Below are 20,801 nucleotides of genomic sequence, written 5' to 3'. Positions count from 1 at the left end.
GCCCATGACCACAGGGCGAGCGACACTGTGACTTCGGAGACAGGTCATCGGGGGTGACTCAATGTCTATCTGATCATCTTGTGACCTTCACGTGGAACCCTAGGGTAGCCAGGGGGCTGGTCCTGGCCACTGTGCCACAATGGGCTGTGGTACTGCGCCTGTGCAGGGCTGGCTTAGACCCAGCATTGTTTTTAATGCTATTATTAAAACACAGATGCTTAAAACTTACACAATTGTGAGCACATACTACCTTTAAGTTATGAGCACAATGCACACAGGACCAGAGCTGAGGCAATCCTATTACAATGAATTGAGGGGGGAAACTAACAAAAGGGTCCACAGGCCGTGAGCCTGTGACCTGAGGCCCCACAGAATTGTGCTCAAGGGCAGCGAGAGCAGGTGATTCGTCATTGGGGAAGGAAAGTGCCTTTGTGCCTAGCTGTGGTCTGGCAGCAACATGGCGTGTGCAGGAAATGCAGGAAGGAACCTGAGGCCCAGATCCTAGGGTCCTAGTTATAGATGGGGGTGGGAGGCCCTCAAGGGAACCCCAACCCCCTCCCCACCCCAAGTTGTAAGAAGTGCTACATGGGAAATAGCCATGAAAGCAGCTTGGGCCTTCAGAGGTCAGGATGGCTGGATGCCTCTCTTGGCAAGTGAAAGGTCCTTTTCGTCAGACCTCCACAGCCGGAAGAACCTCTCTCAGAGTAAGACTGTGGTTCAGTTATAACTTTTACTTATGATCAGGCATGAAACAGCAAGATCTTGACTGGGAAGAAGTGTAAGGAAAAGAACACTGAGAGAATCTAGTACTCCAGGCACCTACTACCCAACTCCCAGCAAGGACCTAGCCTGGTGAGGGGCACGGTACCGCAGCTACACCTTTGCTATCAGAGGGAGACTGGAACGCGGGTGTACCTCCTTCTTCAGGATGCCCAACAGTTAGAAACGGACCACAAACTTGGGGCCGCAGGTAACTCTGTCATATGTAGAGGACTCGAATGTGAGCTCAGAGGAGACAGCCCGCACTTCAGTTACCTGCGGATGGCTACTGTTAGCGCCTCGGGAGAACTGGCACAGGGGCAGATGACCTCTGGCCTCAGACCCCTGGACTGGAAGACGTTGAGGAAGGCATCACAGGAAGATATTGACCCTGCGTGAAGCAAAGGAAGTGGAGTGTGAGAGGGAACTGGGGGACCAGTGAGGCGGAGCACAAGGTCTACAAGGCACCATGCTGGCCTGGCAGCCATGCTGAGTCCTGCTCCACATAGGCCTGTTTCAACAAGACCATTGCTACGATTTGACAAAGCAATGCCTTTTAGGGCAGGAGTGATTACCATAAAACACGTAAGATCATTTCCAGCTCACCAACAAGACAGCGTCCGGAAATCTCTGAGGAGGCCTGTTTTTAGCGCTGTGTTTGTTACTGAGGTCCTGCCCTCCTGTACCTTTCCTGGACCAGTGGTGAGAACAACTCCCCTGTGCTTCAGGTTCAGGACCAGCATGGAGCCTGCCAAGTAACTGAGCAGCATCTACAGCCCGACAAGGCGGGGCCTGGCACTAGAGGCCCATCGCACAGCAAGTGCAGCTCCTAGCAGTGGTCTTAGAGATGTGTGAACTACAGTATACTTCCCTGAGGAGGTCCTGCCTCTCCCGAGGTCCTCTCCTTTGGGTAGACGCCTGTCATTCAGGGGTGGTGGGCCTTAACAGAGGGTGTTGGAGAGGTGAAAACTTGGCAACAAGGAGGCTCTACCTCAGGGCTCAAATAACTAGAGCCATGGTGACCCTAGGGTTTCGTGATAAACCTCTCTCCACAGGGTACATATAAGGGAAGGGGGCATCCCTATCCTTAACCCTAACCACCCAGGCTTCACTTCTTCAGGGAGAGAGGTGTCTCCTAAGGAAAGAAGACAACAGATTGTTCTGTGTTCCCGAGACTGGATACAGCATCATGACAACCCAACAGAAGAGCTGCAAGCTAAGGCCTGTGACGGGAAAGCTAGCTCTGTGGCACCTGGAGGAACGTGGATGGAGTGAGGAGACAGGACGAAGCTATTAGGGCTAACGTTTATCCCCAGAACAAAAATACTGGAGGGAGTGATGTGATCCCTGACTGCAGCTGAGTGCACGGACAGAGAGAGCCAGGGCAGCTGTGGGCTTGAGCAGGAATGAGCAGCCATGGATGTGGGAGGAGGTGCCTTGCTTGTCTCAGGTGTGCACCAAGAGAATGAGAGGCTTTGAGGGGTGCTGTGTGCCTGCTCTGCTCTCCTGAAAGATGGAGTACACAGAAGAATGGGGTAACAGATTGGTGCTGCAAAAGAAATCCCTTGTTCAACACGAGTCACTTGAGGCTCCCTTAGAGAACACCAGACCTGGGCTTGAGACAGCCCTGGGCCTAAGAAGCTCACACAGCCACTACAAAAGCAGCTACAGGCAGACTGTTATACACGGGGGGGGGGGGGGGGGGGGGGGGGTCCTCAGTGCTTAGGCAGCAGCCATGAGGCATTCCTCCAGGACTCAGGGTTGTCCAGAGACATATGGAGGAAGAATAATTGGGTCCCTATGAAGGAAGTTGGGGCTAAGTGTCAAATAAGTGAGGGCTTAACACTAAAAGGCAGGAGGATCATAGCAAATCAGGGACCCTATTTATAGCATAATCCAGTGATCTCTTAAAAAATGATGACTCTCATTAAAGGTTTTGTCAACTGCATTAAAATTGCTTGTAAATTCAGTGTCTTAATAAATATGTATGAGACCCATCAACATTCATCAACAAGAAACAGCATGTCACAGAACATTATAGGACACTTACGTTTCATTATAAGATCACTTATCAAAGTAGTGATAAAGCTTTAATTTTGGACAACAGGTTCTATTTCAACAGGTTGTTCAGTCCTCCTTGCAAGTCAAGAATCATGGGAGCAAACACCATAAATCCACCCTTGGTCCCACAGTCTACTCACATGGGTTAGCGCCATCAGCCACAATCAACATGCGCAGAGAGCTCAGACAGACATCCCTCTGACCTCGCTGTGCCAAGAGAGACCAGTGCATATCTCGGGACTTCACCAGGGCAGCCCGGGCTACAAAGAGAAGGGAGTACAGACGTCTCTGTGTCACAAGGGCAGCACCCTCACACTCCAAAATACTGTTGTACTTCATTCTAGGCAGAGGCACACACACAGAGGACAAAGGACCCGTTATATGGATCACACTCTTGGCTATTATCTATAACTATTATCAGTTATCTCATCCATCCCTTATGCCATCCCTTTTCTCCTTAAAACATGATTTAGAGGTAATATACTCAGATCCATTTTCCAGCCTTTCATTTGTTAAATTTTTATTTTACATGTATGGGTATTTTGCCTGCATGTATGTCTATGTACCATGTATATGCAGTGCCCACGGAGGCCAGACAAGAGCATAAGATTCCCTGCAACTAAAGTTACAGATAGCTGTGAGCTGCCACCTGGGTGCTGGGAACCAAACCTGGATCCTCTGGAGAAGCAGTTGGTGCTCTTAACCTGAGACGTCTCTCCAGCCTCAGCCTTTTAAAACATTAATTTTTATTATTTTGTTACTTTATAAGTATGGGTGTTTTGCCTGCATATGTGTCTGTGTACCACATGTGTGCCTGGTACCCTTGGAGACCAGAAGAGGACATAGGATGCTCTGGAACTGGAGTTACATACAGCTGTGAGCCACCAAGGAGTGGAACCCAAGTCCTGGAAAGAGAAGGCAGTGTACTCAACTCTTGAGTCATCTCTCTGTTCCCCAGATGTTTTTAAATTAAAGGTTTCATCTTACTCTTTGAATATTGCCTGTTTTACCTCATGCTGCAGGCTGTCCCTCCCCAAGGTGCTGCCCCAATGCCAGAGCCATCGTGCCACTTAGTCTGCAGGGCTCGGGCAGCCTCCAGGTCAAAAGGGGAAATGAATCTGGATTTGTTTTTAAATTAATTAACTTATTCATTCTTCCCTCATGTATTACATCCTGCAGTTTGCCCTCCCTCCTTTCCTCCCAGGCCCCCACCACCTCTGCTCTCCCGAAGATCCATTTGCCTTCAGAAAAGAGCAGGCCTCCCAGGGATATCAACCAAATATGACATTAACAAGTTACAACAAGACCAGGCACATACACTCATATCAAAGCTGGATGATGCAACCCAGTAGGAGGAAAGGGGTCTCAAAAGCAGGCAAAAGAGTCAGAGACAGACCTCACTCCCACCATTAAGAGTCCCACAAGAACAGCAAGCTACAGAACTATAACATATGTAGATGACCTAGGTCAGATCCATACAGACTCCCAGATTGTTACTCCAGGCTGTGTGAGCGCCTATGAGCCCTGGTTGGTTGATTCTGTGGGCAGTCCTTGACCCCTCTGGGTCCTAAAATCCTTCCTTCCTCTCTTCCATGGAATTCCACGAGTTCCACCTAATGTTTGGCTGTGGGTCTCTGCATCTGTTCCTATCAATTGCTGGATAAAGACTCTCTGGTGACAATTATGCTAGGCTTTGATGAGCCCGGATTTGAATGGACTGAATCAACCTCCATGAGTGTGCAGAGCCCAGTGAATCCCACTCCCTTCAACCAGGCTTTGTTTTCCTCCATGGAACAGGAATGCTGATTTGGAGACATGCCTGCAAAGTATATATTGTCACTGGTGCTGGCCGGGTACAGAAGGTCAGAATCTTGGCACCTGCTAAGCTCTACTGGACAGGGACAAAGGGTGCTGGAGTTGTGTAGTCACCATTGGGCAGGAATTCCTGTTTGGTGCTGGGAGACACTTCAACCACTGGGAAGTGAGAACAGGGCCCAGGCCTCACAGGTGGCCTTCCTCATCCATTCCATCCAAGTGCTGGGATTAAACGCATGTGCCACCATCACCTGGCTGAGTTCCTGTTTTTTTCAGTGATGATCCCAGCTACTTCAGTGCAAGTAGCTGTCCAGGCCCTGAGCAGATATGGCCCAGGATGGCCTACAGAGACATCCCAGGATGGCTCTCCAGCCCACACCTGCAGTTCTGTATGCTGCCTTCATGTTCTCTTAATTACTAAAGAGCAGCTCAGAGAGAATTCTTTAAAAAAAAGGTGAGGCAAGTAATGGCAGTTTTCTGCTACCTTTATAGGAGCACACTTTCTGAATCCAGGAGAGTGGGTTGACCTTCATCAGTGCATATGGGATGCTGACAACATGCATCCTATTCATGACACTCTGCAAAAAAGAAACGGACCAGCTCAGAGGAAGGCAGGATTAATCTATGCCAGAACAAGCAAACCAAACCCAACAAACTGGCATGCCAGTATGTCACGGGTTTGGCTCATGTCCTGTTCCCACCCCAGTCACTAGCAAACAACACTCACTGTTAAGACTCCATGCCACAAACCAGCATCCCTTTTGAAGTCCAGCACATTCGTTAATGTTTCAGCTGAAAGCGGACACAGAAAGTTAAACTGATGAACAGCACTTTTTAAGTTCTGCACACTTCTAGAGCAGTCCCGAGATGAGTACATAACCAGCACATCGGAGCTGAAGGAAACAGACACAGCACTTCCAAACACCATGCACCAGGTAACATCAAGCTACAGTCTGTTCAGATGACTGGAAACACACAGTTCTGGACGGAGTAGAGAACCATGCCAATCTTGAATTCAAAAGCACAAGGAGCACTTCATACAGGAGAAGCTACAGAAAGGTCATTTCACAATTTCACCATTTTGAGTGGCCACCTCTCAGAGTCAAGAGGCAGGATGAGAAACTGCCCTGGACACTCTTATTTCTCAGCTTCCCACCCAGATTCCCCCAACTCTCACCCCACAGCCTACAGTCTTGCATCTTACTTGCACAAAGCAGTGACATGCATGCCAGAAAGACTGTTGCACTATGAATGACAATCTCCCTGTCCTTGTCAGCTGCAGAGCCAAATCAAAGGGGCCATGAATTCAATGACTAGCACTAGAGCTAAAGAACTCATAGGACTTGGTTTTAGAGCTCTGACTTTTAAATGTCATTAAAGTCCTTGAAGCTCTCCTCCAAATCTCTATAAAGTCTTTATAATTATATCCACAAGCTAACCTTTGAGACTAAACATCCATATTTTATGTATTTACGTATGCTATTCAATTTTTCTTTCAATTTCAATTTTGTAATGTAAGAAAATGACAATGAGTCCAATTTTAGTTTTTAAAATAATGTATTTCATACTGATTCCCTAAATATATGCAATTATTACCTTCCAATATAAAATAATATTAATTTAAAATGTTAACAGTAAATTGGGGGCTGCTTCTACTTTAACATAGATGATCTAAGATCATAAAGATTATACATAAGCATTTACATGCATGATTGCTCAAGCCACAAATACATTTACTAAAAAAGGGAAACATTAGCAGGAAAGGATATTCCAGAGCAAGTGTTTTCTACTTTTTATAATGCAAAATGCACTGCCCTTCGTGCATCAACAACTGATCCGGCTCATTCTGCAGAAATGAATCGCTGGTGCACAAGACTCACGCTCCATAAAATCAGTGTAAGTATGACTTTATTGAAACTGTCCTAAATGGGGCAGCCTGGGCTCTGTAGAGGGGCACTCACACCCCCCAGCTCTGCAGAAGCCCAGACCTTCTCCCAAGGATGCCAGCAGAAGCTGCATCCCCTCCCTGAGGCAGCTGCATTAAAGTTAACATGCTATGGCCAGGGCGGATGTGCTATGCGCAGCAACAGATTCTGGGGTGAGCCCAGGTATGTCAGCTATCCACGCAGGCAGCGAGAGCTGCCATCCTGAATGGGTGGCCTTACCTTCCATGTAGCCGCAGGCCTGGGTGAGAGCCCGGCACTGTGCCAGCAGGGACGAATGGGACACGGTGACCCCCACCGTGCTGCCTTCTTTGCTGGTTTTATACTGCAGAATTCCAAGGAAGAAGAAACAGTGATGTCTATTTCTGTGGCCACAGCACACAGAGGCAGCTGAGGACTCTGAAGCAGCAGCAGCTGAAGTCATCCCTCCCCTATTACCACCCAAAGCCCTTCCTAGCCTAGCTCTGAAGGGACCTGAACAGTGCTGGAGGACAACAGTGCACACAGCTGCATCGTAACTGCCTGCATCCTAGGAAGGACAATGAGGGATGAATTGGATCAGGGTGAACCTGAAATGACCCAAGTCAGGTTCTGTGTGACACTTTATATACCTGGGGTAGAGGTAAAATAAGAACACTTAGTCTAAAAGGTATTAAGTAGTTATCTTTATAAAAACCAGGCCCAAGCCTGTGAGGGCTATATCTGCACCAAATGAGCATGTCATTACTTCAATGTAGGCAGTCCCGGACCCCGTGTCCTGGGCCAGCGGGTACCAGTCCTTGGGAGGCTTGGTCAGATGCTTCCCATCAATTACCAGCCAGGCGAGGGGGGGCCAACCTATGAGAGCAAACAGGAAGGGGTGAAAGGTGGTCAGAAGGCCTTGCTCCACACATCTGGAACCTGTGCCCAGCATGCACTCACCAGCCCCTCCCCCCCCGGGGGGGGGTCAAGGTTTATTTTCATTTCCCTTTACTTAAATAGATAAGCACAGAGCTTAACAGGTGAAGATACTGAATCAGGCAAAAGCCTTGAATGAAGCAGCACCTTTGCTAAAGGCCCGCCAGGCTCTGTGGGGTTAGTTTGGGCACAGCGTGCCTAGAAGCCAAGTCAAGTACCAGCCGTAGCCAGAACACAGTCCTCCTGAGACCCGGGAGCCTCACCTTTGAAAGTTGCCACCTCTCCTGTTGGTGCCTTGGGCAGGCCCTTCTGGCAAGCGTCTGTGGTCAGGGCCAGGGTCACCCCACAGCTGCCCAGGAGAAACCCAACCTGCTGGCTGCCTGCGTCCTGTAAGAGACAGAGCAAGGACAGCAGAAGTGGAGAGCTTGGGGGAGGGAGCAGGAGCCACGGCCCGACCACCAGACCTCAGACTCTCTCTCTTTCACCCTTCATAAAACTCACACGACAATCCAGTCTTATTATCGGCAGGTTATTCTACTTTCAGGAAAAGAAGACAATTATTTTGAAATTTAGAAGGCCTTCTTTGTTTTATTTATAGTGATAAATGAAGGTCTAGATAGTGGACTAATTTCTTAAAGTTTATTCTTTTGTTATTGTTGTTGTTGCTGTTTTTCGAGACAGGGTTTTTCTGTGTAGCTTTGGAGCCTGTCCTGGAACTCGCTCTGTAGCCCAGGCTGGCCTCGAACTCACAGAGGTCTGCCTGCCTCTGCCTCCCGAGTGCTGGGATTAAAGGCGTGTGCCACCACCGCCCGGCTAAAGTTTATTCTTAGAAGTGAAACTTGAACGCATCTTCATTAACTCTAAACACAACAGCAGTTTGTAATGAATCACGTTGGGCACTTACAAACGAGGTCTGCCCTCACCATCATCACTCTACACAGAAACACTTGCCTTCACTCAGATCTCCTATGCACGTCCCTTAGCAATTCCCATCATTTCCTTCAAGCTTAACAAATCTAGAGGCTTTTTCTCTAAGAACCCCCGCATTCAAGTGCATGGTTATCACATTAGAGTCCTGGAGATAAACTGGTCTGTCTTACGTATTTTACTTTTGGGATTCTTTTTTTTTTTTTTTTTTTGGTTTTTCGAGACAGGGTTTCTCTGCGTAGCTTTGCGCCTTTCCTGGAGCTCACTTGGTAGCCCAGGCTGGCCTCGAACTCACAGAGATCCGCCTGGCTCTGCCTCCCGAGTGCTGGGATTAAAGGCGTGCACCACCACCGCCCGGCACTTTTGGGATTCTTGAGCGTTTGTTTTTCACGCTGTTCGCGTTGACAACTGCATGGACACAGAAGTAAGCGGATAGAAAAGCTGTTCTGATTTTCTAGAACACATGCCTATTCTGCTCAGCACTTTTCAATAATCCGACTAATAATAATTCATATCTGAAATGGTGTAGCCATCTAGAGCAACCAAGTCCCTCACATTAACAACCTAGGAGTGAGAGAGAAACTGCCTGCCATGCAAGTGAACAAGAAACGCATGAGAACTTCTGTCCCGTTTATTTGACATTATAATTAATTCAATAAATAAAACCCCAGAAAAGTTTGTTGAGTCACAAATTCTGTTCACTGGAGGACAAAACATGCTGTGGATATCGTTCTGTATAAATAAAACATTGATTGGCCAGTGACCGGGCAGGAATTATAGGCAGGACAAGGAGAGAGGAGAATTCTGGGAAGTGGAAGGCTGAGTGAGGGAGACACTGCCAGCCACAGCATGTAAAGACACCGGTAAGCCACGAGCCACATGGCAAGGTACACATTTATAGAAATGGGTTAATTTAAGATATAAGAACAGGCCGGGCGTTGGTGGCGCACGCCTTTAATCCCAGCATTCGGGAGGCAGAGCCAGGCGGATCTCTGTGAGTTCGAGGCCAGCCTGGGCTACCAAGTGAGCTCCAGGAAAGGCGCAAAGCTACACAGAGAAACCCTGTCTCAAAAAACCAAAAAAAAAAAAAAAAAAAAAAAAAAAAAAAAAAAAAAAGATATAAGAACAGTTAGCAAGAAGCCTGCCATGGCCATACAGTTTGTAAATAGTATAAGCATCTGTGTGTTTATTTTAAAAGTGGCCTATTGGACTGCCGGGGCTCAGCAGGACCCGGAGAGAAAACTCCAGCTACAAAAACATTCATGATTTCTTTTGGGAAATTCAGACAGATGATCCCAGCAGAGTGTAGCCGTGTCTGTGGGCAAGCTCCATCTAGCTGCTCTGTAGGGTCCTGGGAGGCCTCATAGATACTTCCTCCTCCATCCCCCCCAGTGTAAAGAGGAAGCTAGTCACACTGCACCTACAGAGAACTGCAGGGGCACTACATCCTGGGCCTGACCCACATCTGTTACCTTTCTGGTCAGTGGTACTTCTATAGGGACAGGAACCAGCTCCGCCAGGAGACACCCATAAAATGCAACCATGAACATTACAGGATCACTATTTGGAAACACAAGTGCCACCTACAAGAGGAAACAACAAAAACTGTGAGATCTCAGGAATGACTGAGACTTCTCATCTTTTAGAATTTCTGCTAATTAGATAATTTATGTTTTGTTTTTCACATTTAGTTCAGAAAGTCTAATTTTGATCAAGGATACATAGAGATAACCTGTCCCAAAAAAATCTAATGTTAGAATTCATTCTTGTCCCTCAAGTTTCCTTATTCATGTAACTGAATAAACAGTTGTAGGTGACAGCTTTTACCACACATGGAACATTCAGAGCTGTAGGTTCAGGCCTTCCAATGCATGCAGACTGAGAGCCAGCTCTAACATCCATCCATACTGACTGCCGCTGTCAATGAACGGTCCCATCATCAGGTTTGGTGGCAAGTGCCTTAACCTACTGAGCCACCTTGCTCGCCCAATTCTTATATTTTACAATACTGATTTCCTTGCATTTTATTTTTAAAAATATTTAGGTGTCTATTTTATTTCCTATAATGATATGAATATTTATTTGGGTCCACCATAATCTCAACTGTCATTAAAAACATACTATCTGGCCAAATTCATACCTACTTATGGAATAAAATATAAAATTTTGTGCAGAGCAGTGGTGGCGCACGCCTTTAATCCCAGCACTTTAGAGGCCGAGGCAGGGGGATCTCTTTGAGTTCAAGACCAGCATTATCTACAGAGCAAGTTGCCAGGAGAGCCAGTGCTACAACCCCCCAAAACACAGACACACAGACACAGACACAGACACAGACACAGACACAGACACAGACACAGACACAGACACACACACACACACACACACACACACACACACACACACACAGAGCAAGGCCCAAATAAGGTAACTGGTCTTGTAATCCTAAGTAATAAGCCAGAATAGTACTTAACTGAGAGCCTTTGAGAAGATAAGCAGTGACTTACCTTAACCCTCAACTTCTAAGACAAAATTTAAGCTATGTCTATTTACCTTCATTCCATACTTCCAGCTTACAAGCTGCCTATCTAACAGGTTTGTTGAAAAGAAAACCCTCTCCTTCTAAAGATGATTTAATAGTGATTGCCTCAGCTATAATTGTGAGACAAGTTATTTGGTACAGAAAAAGGTGTTTTATAGAATCTACTATGCAGAGATGTTTTTATGCACTTCATAAGGTTCATATCACAGGAGCTTGACTTTACCAGCTGAATGGTAATGGCCACCATGACCTTGAACTTTTCATTATAACCCTCTCTGTACAGACTCTCTTGCAAGTCAAGAGAGTATCTGGAAGCTTTTGTCCCTGTAAGAATAGATAAATAAACTGGGGGCTGGGGAGATGCCCCCATTGGTAAAGTGTATGCCACACAAGAATGAGGACCTGAGCTTGATCACCAGAGCCCACCTCTTAAAAAGCCAGGTTCAGTGGTGTGTGCCTGTAATCCCAGCAGTTGGAGGTGGAGAGAGTGGATCCCTGGGGCTCGGTGGCCAGTGAGAGACCCTGCCTAGAAATACAAGGTAAAGAGCTCCTGGGGAATAACGCCTGAGGCTGTACTCTGTCCTCTACATGAATGTGCACACACGTTCTGCAAATCTTCAAAGCTGTTTGGAAATGGAAGTGCAGGCTAAGAGTCCTATCTCCTGGGGACTGCTGAAGCACTTCCTCCAGTGTCACCACTGAGAAGTCCCAAAGCCACCGGGAGGACTAGTTCTGGACACACGTTATTCTCTATTCCCGCCCCAAACTCTGAGATTCTTCTCCGTGTCCCTGAGGTTACACAGCTCTGGTGAAGGCTCTGGAGTGGGTCTGCACATGCACCAGGGGCCGGATGCAGGGCTTATTCTGCCACCGCTGCAGTCAAGTGGCTCTGCTTTCTGCTCCGTCTCTTTTCCGGATTCATAGTGTCTGTCAGGTGCTGCGCCTTGAATGAGTCTAGACTTCTGTCCTGTTTCTCTTTCTATTCTTCCTGTGAATGTTTCTCTCTCCTGCTCCCACCTCTCTTGTCCCCTCTCCCTGTCTCCCTCGGTCATTCGTTAAAAGATTATTTATTTTTATTCTATGTGTATGAATGTTTTGCCTGCATATGTGTATAAGTGCACCAGACCCCTGGAACTGGAGTTACAAACCATTATGAGCCACCACGTGGGTGCCGGGAACTAAACCCAGGTCCTCTGGAAGAGCAAGTGCTCTTTACCACTGAGCTGTCATTTCTCGAGCCCTTCATTTGGTTCCTAAGACAGAGCATCACTCTGTAAACCAGGCCAACCTGGAGTTCAAAGTCTCCCACCTCTTTAGTGCTGGGACAGCAGGCATGTCCCATGCCCAGCTCTCTTTCCGCTTCTTCGTCTTTCTTTCTTTTTTCTTTTTTCTTTTTTGGTTTTTCGAGACAGGGTTTCTCTGTGTAGCTTTGCACCTTTCCTGGATCTCACTCTGTAGACCAGGCTGGCCTTGAACTCACAAAGATTCACCTGCCTCTGCCTCCCAAGTGCTGGGATTAAAGGCATGCACCATCACCACCTGGCGTTCTTCGTCTTTCTAAGAGGAATCCTTTTTCTAAGTTATGAAACATTTTCATTTCGTCATATCTCAGGGGTCATTAATGTTTAGAACCTTGTTTTCTGGGCCCGTTTCTCTACTTTCCTCCTTCCTTTCACATTCACCCTACCCTCTCTTTGTCTCTGAGCTGTTTTATACAGAAGCTTCATCCAAGCTTCACGTGGGATGGAATCACACAAAAGACTGAAACACTGAAAGCGCCTTGGAATCCGCAGTGATCTTGTGAAGCCGACACTTTCCTGTTGGACAGCTTGTTGGGAGGACACCCCACCTTCATCATCTTCTCTCACCTTCCATCCTGACCTCCTAGTAACTCAGGGGTCAGCCCTGTTCAGCCTGCCTGGAGCAGTTCAGTGCACCAGAGCTCCCTACAATAACAGCAATCCTCCGTCTTGGCTCCACAGTTCAGCCACGTGTGCCTGGCCGCCGAGTCCTTGGTGTGTCGTCACTTAACTTTTATCACAATTTTTTTCATATCAAGCATTTTCCCCATTTCTAACGTTAAACCTCCTGTGTTAAAACTGTAATTCTAAACAACTGATAGAACATCAATTTCAATAAGATACACATTTAGTTCTCTATTTTGACTCAATCCAATAAAGTTGCATTCTAGCTACTTACTCTGTCTCCAGGTTTAAGTAGAGGTTCATTCTTACTAGTCAGCTTATTAAGTAGAGTATAAGCTAATTTTAAACTCCGACTCCAAAGTTTGCCTAAAATAAAACAAAAGTAACAAGTAATGTTAGGTTGTAAGATACTAACAGTTAACATGTAATGTTGTGAGCACATGTCCTATAACATACCATTTCTCTATTGGCAGATTCAGTCTCCACCTATTAACTATTCAGTACAATATTGCCAGGAACATCACAGCTTTCTCTCAAACAACAACCTCAATTTATTTTTATTTATACAAATGGGATTTTATTACAAAAATCAGTCAACAAAAAGGCCACTATATATATATGTGTATATATATATATATATATATATATATATATATATATATATGTGTGTGTGTGTGTGTGTGTGTGTGTGTGTGCATATGTGCACACATGTAGAGTATGTATAATTTCTAAGGAACAAGATCATATATCTATCACATTGCTTTTTCCAACTAACGCTACACTGTGGATGCAATCTTACAATTTTTTTTTTTTTTTTTTTTTTTTTTTTTGGTTTTTCGAGACAGGGTTTCTCTGTGTAGCTTTGCGCCTTTCCTGGAGCTCACTTGGTAGCCCAGGCTGGCCTCGAACTCACAGAGATCCGCCTGGCTCTGCCTCCCGAGTGCTGGGATTAAAGGCGTGTGCCACCAACGCCCGGCTGCAATCTTACAATTTTAAATGCTCATTAATGAATGACATCATGCAAGTGGATTACATTCAAGAGATGAGTTATATTGTCTTCTCTACAGTTTGCTTAGGAGAACCCTTGATACTAGAATAGGACATCTGCCCAGGACCACAGTGCCCATCATGGTAGGCAGTTGCCATGTTCAGCACCCAACCCTGATGAGTTCTCAAAAATAAAAAGCTTCACTGAGAAAGAAGAGAGAGACAGACAGACAGACAGACAGACAGAGACAGAGGTGAAGCGAGCAGGGTGTGTCTGTGTAGAAAGGCAGGAGTAATAATGGGTAGAAATCTCAGGGTCCATTGCTAACACCCACAGTAGCTTCAACTTCACTGTATGCATTATATCAAAGAAGAAATGCAGACACCATGTTCTCTTTCTGAATGAATGTTCATATGTAAATAACACTAAAGTAGGTGCTCTGCTGACATGTATGAACTGTGAGACCTGAGAAATCAATAAGAAAAAAACTAAACTCCAAACATGGTTTTAGCCTGCTTTAAAAGATCAATTCAGAATGTTAGCAATACATACACGTTTCCCAGCTGAATCTAGCTGTCATAAATAATGCCTCATGATCAAGTCAGTTTTACCCCAAGAATATAGTCTGAGACTATCAGCATAATCTGCCATGTTAACAGAACAAAAATAAAAAATGAAGTAATAATCTCAAAAGGTGGATGAAAATTAATAGTCATTCACAATTTTAAATGACTATAAAAGCTTTAAGTCCTTCTTAAAGGAGGAATGAAAGGAAACAAACTTCCTTAATGTGGTAAGGGTATCACTAAAACCAGACGGGAGCTAGCACAGTCAGGGTAGATACTAACGACCTTCCTCTGAAAGCAGAGGCAGGGCAGGGGCATCTGCCTTCAACAGCAGACTGAAAACTTCAGCCAGAGCAGTGAGGAGGGAGAAAAGGTAAGATAATTGGAAACGAAACTGTTGTTTGTGATGCTGTGGCTATGTACTTCATGGATCTTGCATAATTCAGCAAGGCTGCCAGATTTATCAACACACAAACACCACTCAATTTTTAAAGACAGAACGAAAGTTACAGTACTATTTAAATATTTAAGACTTACGTGTCACAAGAAACATAAAAGACTCTCTATGGAAAATTATAAATCAGGGGATAGCAAAATAGTTCAGTGGGTAAAGGCACTTGTCGCCCAATCTGACAACCCAAGTCCAATCCCTACAACCCGCATGGTGGAAAGAAATGACTTCCACAAGTGGCCCTCAGTCCTCCATGTGGATGCCATGAGAAGCATCTGCATGCTTGTACACACATTAAAAAAAAAGAAAGAAAAATTATAACACATTATTGATGACAAAGTCTCAAAAATGCAAAGGTGTTAATTCTCAAAAAGATGGAAAACAATGCCCATCAAGGTCTCAGATTCAGAGATGCCCAACAAGCTACTTCTATAATGGACTCTGAAATACAGAGTGTAAACAGCTAAGACACCCTCTAAGAAAAGAGAGGAAGACTCTAAGGTGTCAAAACTTGCTATAGAAAGCTATGACATCAAGAGTGTGGACAGGTTGGGCCGTAGTGGCACACGCCTTTAATCCCAGCACTCGGGAGGCAGAGGCAGGCGGATCTCTGTGAGTTCCAGGCCAGCCTGGTCTACAAAGCGAGTTCCAGGAAAGGTGCAAAGCTACACAGAGAAACCCTGTCTCGAAAAACTAAGAGTGTGGTCAAGCCAGGTGTGGGTGGCGCACATCTTTAATCCCAGCACTCAAGAGGCAGAGGCAGGTGGATCACATGAGTTCAAGGCTAGCCTGGTTTACAGAGAGTTCCAGGTCAGCTTGAGCTACATAGTATGGCTCCATCTGAAAAGCAAAGACAAACAAAAAAGAAAGTCTGTCATCTGGACGGATTTTTCTGCTTTATAACGTGCACCAAGTATCATGTCTATTATGGCACATACATGTGGTGATATTTTATTTGTGCTCTAACAAATAAAACTTATCTGGGGATCAGAGGACAGAACAGCCACTAGATTAGACATAGAGGCCAGACAGTGATGGCACACACCCTTAATCCTATCACTTGGGAGGCCGAGATCCATCTGCATCTCTGAGTTCAAGGCCACACTGGAAACAGAGCTAGGTGTGGTGGCACACACCTTTAATCCCAGCATTTGAGATCTCATGTCTTTGCTTAGGAAAGACAGGGCCTTTAATCCCAGGAGTGATGGCAGGAAGCAGAAAGGTATATAAGGCGTGAGGACCAGGAACTAGAGGCTTTTAGCAGCAGTTCAAGGGAGACCCTCAGGGGTGAGGATTCAGAGGCTTTCAGTCTGAGGATTCGTGGAAACAGGGATCAGCTGAGGAGTTCATGGGGTGAGGTTGGCTTCGGCTTGTTCTACTCCTCTGATCTCTCAGCTTTCACCCCAGTATCTGGCACCAGGTTTTTCCCATTAGTAAGACCTTTTCAGATTCGTGTTACACATGCACAACGGTGCGAGGCAAACAGGACCCCCGATGCTTTCCGCTGATACTTGCCATAGGTGAGGGTGCAGGTGGCTTTCCCCGCTGTATCCAAGGCCGTCAGACAGGGGGCTTTGGACTGTGTGGTGCCCCAGAGCTGCAGTGCAGCCAGCAGAGATGGCGGCCCAGAAGTGCCCACCGACAGGGGCTCTCCCTTCAGCACAGCCATCTGATCTCCCTCGGGCTTGGGCTGATTTGGATCTGGTTGCTGAACTATAAAGCAACATCAAGATTTTAAACCCGACACTTCAGAGTACTGTGTGCACATCTGTTTACTAACGACTGTACTTTGTGATTTCACTTTGTGATCAAATTTATTAAAAAAAAGTGGCAAGAATCTGCTCAGATTTTGTTTTCCATCATTGTAGTCACAGACAAATTAATCAAAGGACTAAAGGAAAGTCGGTTACAGACAATAATTTGGAGACAGAAACTACTCACCATTCTATTAACCACAACCTCTTATGATAAAGCTGACCGCAGGATAGCATGTCTGCTTTCCTCCCTTGGGGTTACACTGTGGCATGGTGGCCCCCCTCAGCTCCAAAGCAGGGGCAGGCAGGCCTTAGAGCCTCAGAAACAGGTCCTAGAGACTGGCTCACTTAGGATCAAGTGAACATAACCACTTCCGCAGTCCGATATCAAAACCACCAGCATTGGGGGCTAGAGAGACCACTAGACGGTTAAGAATATTGTTGCTCTTAAGTCTCAGAATCCATTAACTCCAGTTCCAGGGAATCAGGTGCCCTCTACTAACCTCCACAGGCACCAACCACACACATGGTACATATACATACATGCAGGCAAAACATTCACACATAACATAAAACGAATAAGCTTAATAATCAATAATTAAAAAAACATTAGCATAATTTGAGAGAACATGGAAGTTTATTTATAAGGGTTATGCAAACAAGTCTGCCCTAGTGTTCAATAAAACTGTTCTTGGGCACAGCTTAGTGGTAGAGTATTTAGCTACATGTGTGAGGCCCTGGGTTCAATTTCCAAGCCCAGATTGGGGGTAGGGGAGGACTTCTCTCTTCCAATAGCTCTGAGGTAAGAGAAAAAGAAAAACTGCAGGCTGAGCATGGTGGCACCCACCCGCAACTCCAGCTCTGGGAAGGCTGGGGTAGGCAGGAAGATTGTAACGTTAAAGCCAGCTCAGGCGGGGGGCGAGCCCTCTGCCCCCAAAGACGGAAATATTGCTTTAGGAAGCATACACACTGTGAACTCTGAACTTAAAAGGCACTGTCTAGTTTTAAAGGATAACTAGATCCTAAAAAACAGAGTTCATCTTCAGGTGTGGAAGAGATGCCCATAGTGACAATACTGCACAGAGCAAGGTAGCGAGGGTCAGTTGTACAGTGACTGCTGCCTGCAGCACACACACAGACACACAGACACACACACACATACATATATATATATATACACACACACATACATATACACACACATACATATATACACACACACATACATATATATATACACACACACATACATATATATACACACACAGAGACAGACACACACACATACATATATACACACACACAGACACACACACATACACATACATATATATACACCCACACAGACACTGAGAGAAAGAGACAGATACACACACACACACAGGCACACACACATACATACACACACAGGCTTATTTCTGTGCTCTATAGGCTTTTCTCTTTTGCTAGTTTTCTTTTTGAGAAAATAAATCTATATTCTTTCTTTTCTAAATATGTACTCATTTATAAATGAGGGGATAACATTTGGAAAGGAAATCAAAGGTAAGTTAAAAATCAAATGCTTTAAAGCCACAGGATAACAAGTAGTTCGGATTTAAAGTTTAAATCAAAGTTTAAATCATCTGAAGGAGAAGTTAAAGTAATCTAAATTCAATGAAACACTGGCAGTATTTTTATGAGGCGCTAACCACTGGACTGGACGCACAGAGGAACGCTAAGTCACTTTACTATGAGTCAGAAGTTTCCTACCTGCTTGTGTACAGGAAGTAGTCAGTGTGGCTCCACACTCACATGGTGACCAGTATTTTACTCTATCACAACATGGAGTGACTCCCATGAAATGCACAGCTGCCTGTTTCCAGACTTGTTGGCCACAATATCCGAAAACACGGAAGACCAAGTCAGAGAACTCTACCTTCCAATAACTCCTCAAAATCATCCACAAAGAACTCCTTCAGGGGAGGGCGCTTGGGCCTCTTCAGGGTGTTCAGCAGCTGCTGGATTTTGGAGGACACTCTGCTGTTCACGGGCACGCCTGTCAAGGGAAGAGCAGAGAGGGACTGAAGCTGTGGCCTGGCACACCCACGGGAGCATGCACTGGGTATAAGTGCAGCAGACCTGAAATCCAGCCGGGTGCTGGCCGACCAGTCACTGCCGACTGTACTAACCCATCTGACAAGCATACACTGACTGCCTCTCAGGAAACAGGATCTGTTTGGAGCTAGCAGTTTACAAAGTAATCCAGAAATCCTGGGGGGAGGAAGGTAACTCTAGGATCCTTTCAGAGCACACGAGGTCAAACTCGTTGCATGTTCTTATTAGAATATAATCTATAGATACTAGAGAAATGGCTGCTCTTCCAGAGGACCCAGGTTCAAGTCCCAGGACCCACATGGCAACTTAAAACCAATCCCGGAGGATCCAATACCCTCTTCTGGCCTCTGTGGGTACTGCATGCACGTGGTGCACAGACATACATTAAAAAAAATAAAGAAATAGAATCTCAAAAAAAATTCTTTAAAAGAGAATATAATCTATTTTTCCTGCTCTTCTGTGGAGGTCACAGGTGTGACAGCAATAGATACATATAAGTCAAATATGGGAACTTAGAAGCTTCTGCCAGCCAGACACATGCACAAGACACAATGAATGTCTACTGTGGCAGAGATCCATCCTTTATAAGTATATGTGATTTATGTCAACATGCAATGAATTTAGTATTTTTTAACTTTTTCAAATTAAGCTCAGCATGGTGACACATGCCTTTTAATCCCAGCACTTGGGAGGCAGAGGCAGGTGGATCTCTGTGAATTTAAGGTCGGCCTGATCTTCATAGGGAGTTCCAGGCCAGCCATGGCCTCATAGTAAAACACTATCTCAGAAGAAAAGGAGGTATGTAGGTAGGAAGGGAGGGAGGGATAAAAGGAGGGGTGGAGGGATGGAGGGACAAAGAAAAGGAAAGAAGAGAACAGAGAAGAGAGGAAAAAAAAGAAGATTTCAACTTAATTTTATGTTTTTAAAAAGTAGATTACTGGGGCTGAAGAGGTGGCTCCACAGTTAAGGCTGTTTTCCATAGGACCCAGGTTCAATTCCCAGCACCTACATGGCAGTTCATAACCATCTGCAATTCCAGTCTCAGGGGATCTGAGGCCCCTTTCTGGCCTCTGTGTGTACCAGGCACACATATGGTGCACACATATAAGTACATATCAAATCTATCCTATTTCCCTCCAATATCTTCCCTAACTCTCCATCACTGCTTTTTCTTCCCAACTTCATAAGCTTTTTTCTTTTTTAAAAACTCACTGAGTCACTGGATGGTGGTGGCACACGCCTTTAATCCCAGCACTTGGGAGGCAGAGCCACGCGGATCTCTGTGAGTTCAAGGCCAGCCTGGTCTACAGAGTGAGATCCAGGACAGCCAGGACTACACAGAGAAATCCTGTCTCAAAAAACAACCAAAAACCCCAGCAACAACAACAGCCATCCGATCATATCTGTGAGGGCTTATTTCTGAGTTTTCTGTTCTACTCCATGGATGTACAGATTTGTCTTCATGCCAGTTTACACAGCTGACCGCTCCTGCCCCGTAATACATTTTAGAAACATGAGCATCTTCAGCTTCATTCTTCCTTTTCAAGATCATTATGACCATCTAAGGTCCCTATGAATTTATAGATTGCTTTGAGTAATCTTAATTTAACTTAATATAATTTGAACCCGATCTGCCTGTGATGGCTGTGTGTCTTGCTACTTCATTGAAGTCATTTATTAATTTTATTTCTGTGAATGTGTTTATCTTTTGGTTTTGCACATACACGATCATATCGTCTACAAACAGAGATAATTTTATTTCTTCCTTCGCAGTCTGGATGACTTTTATTTGTTTATTTTCCTTTGCTTGATTTCTCTGACTAGAGTCTACACTCCTTTGCTGACTAGAAGCCCAGGTGAAGTAGGCATCCTTGCTGTGCCTCACTGATCCACACAATGAGAAGCTATAAAACTGTCCTGGCCTTTCAAAGAGCTAGCTTTCAGATTGTCTTGCCTTGTGTGGGGGTGTTAAGCTGTGGTCTTAAATATATTATTTCTTTCCTTCTATTTTAGATTTATTTCATTCTTTTTCTGCTTAAGAAAACTCTTGGGAGACTGAGCTCAGACATTTTTATTTTCTAA

The 20,801-nt window shown here is 45.3% G+C and overlaps 1 protein-coding gene across 7 annotated transcripts in view; it reads right to left on the bottom strand.

Moving 5' to 3' along the window:
- Dip2a (disco interacting protein 2 homolog A) overlaps window positions 1-20,801 on the bottom strand; it is an 88,714-nt gene that overhangs the window by 30,332 nt on the left and 37,581 nt on the right. For all 7 annotated transcript variants that reach the window (XR_013046913.1, XM_015986214.3, XM_042266267.2 and 4 more), the window contains 11 exons: window positions 18,541-18,660; window positions 16,387-16,584; window positions 13,141-13,232; window positions 9,875-9,985; window positions 7,739-7,862; window positions 7,306-7,415; window positions 6,801-6,903; window positions 5,363-5,427; window positions 5,120-5,213; window positions 2,961-3,080; window positions 1,036-1,150 (listed from right to left, as the gene is read on the bottom strand). Coding sequence is in view for 6 of the 7 variants with exons in the window: in XM_015986214.3 (XP_015841700.3) it covers window positions 1,036-1,150; window positions 2,961-3,080; window positions 5,120-5,213; window positions 5,363-5,427; window positions 6,801-6,903; window positions 7,306-7,415; window positions 7,739-7,862; window positions 9,875-9,985; window positions 13,141-13,232; window positions 16,387-16,584; window positions 18,541-18,660 (1,252 nt within the window). In the remaining variant the exon portion in view is untranslated. The remainder of the gene's footprint in view (window positions 1-1,035; window positions 1,151-2,960; window positions 3,081-5,119; window positions 5,214-5,362; window positions 5,428-6,800; window positions 6,904-7,305; window positions 7,416-7,738; window positions 7,863-9,874; window positions 9,986-13,140; window positions 13,233-16,386; window positions 16,585-18,540; window positions 18,661-20,801) is intronic.

This window comes from Peromyscus maniculatus, chromosome 21 (genome assembly GCF_049852395.1).
Source record: "Peromyscus maniculatus bairdii isolate BWxNUB_F1_BW_parent chromosome 21, HU_Pman_BW_mat_3.1, whole genome shotgun sequence".
Lineage (NCBI taxonomy): Eukaryota > Metazoa > Chordata > Mammalia > Rodentia > Cricetidae > Peromyscus > Peromyscus maniculatus.
Note: the sequence above shows the minus strand (reverse complement) of the source record. Positions and strands in the feature narration are given on the sequence as shown.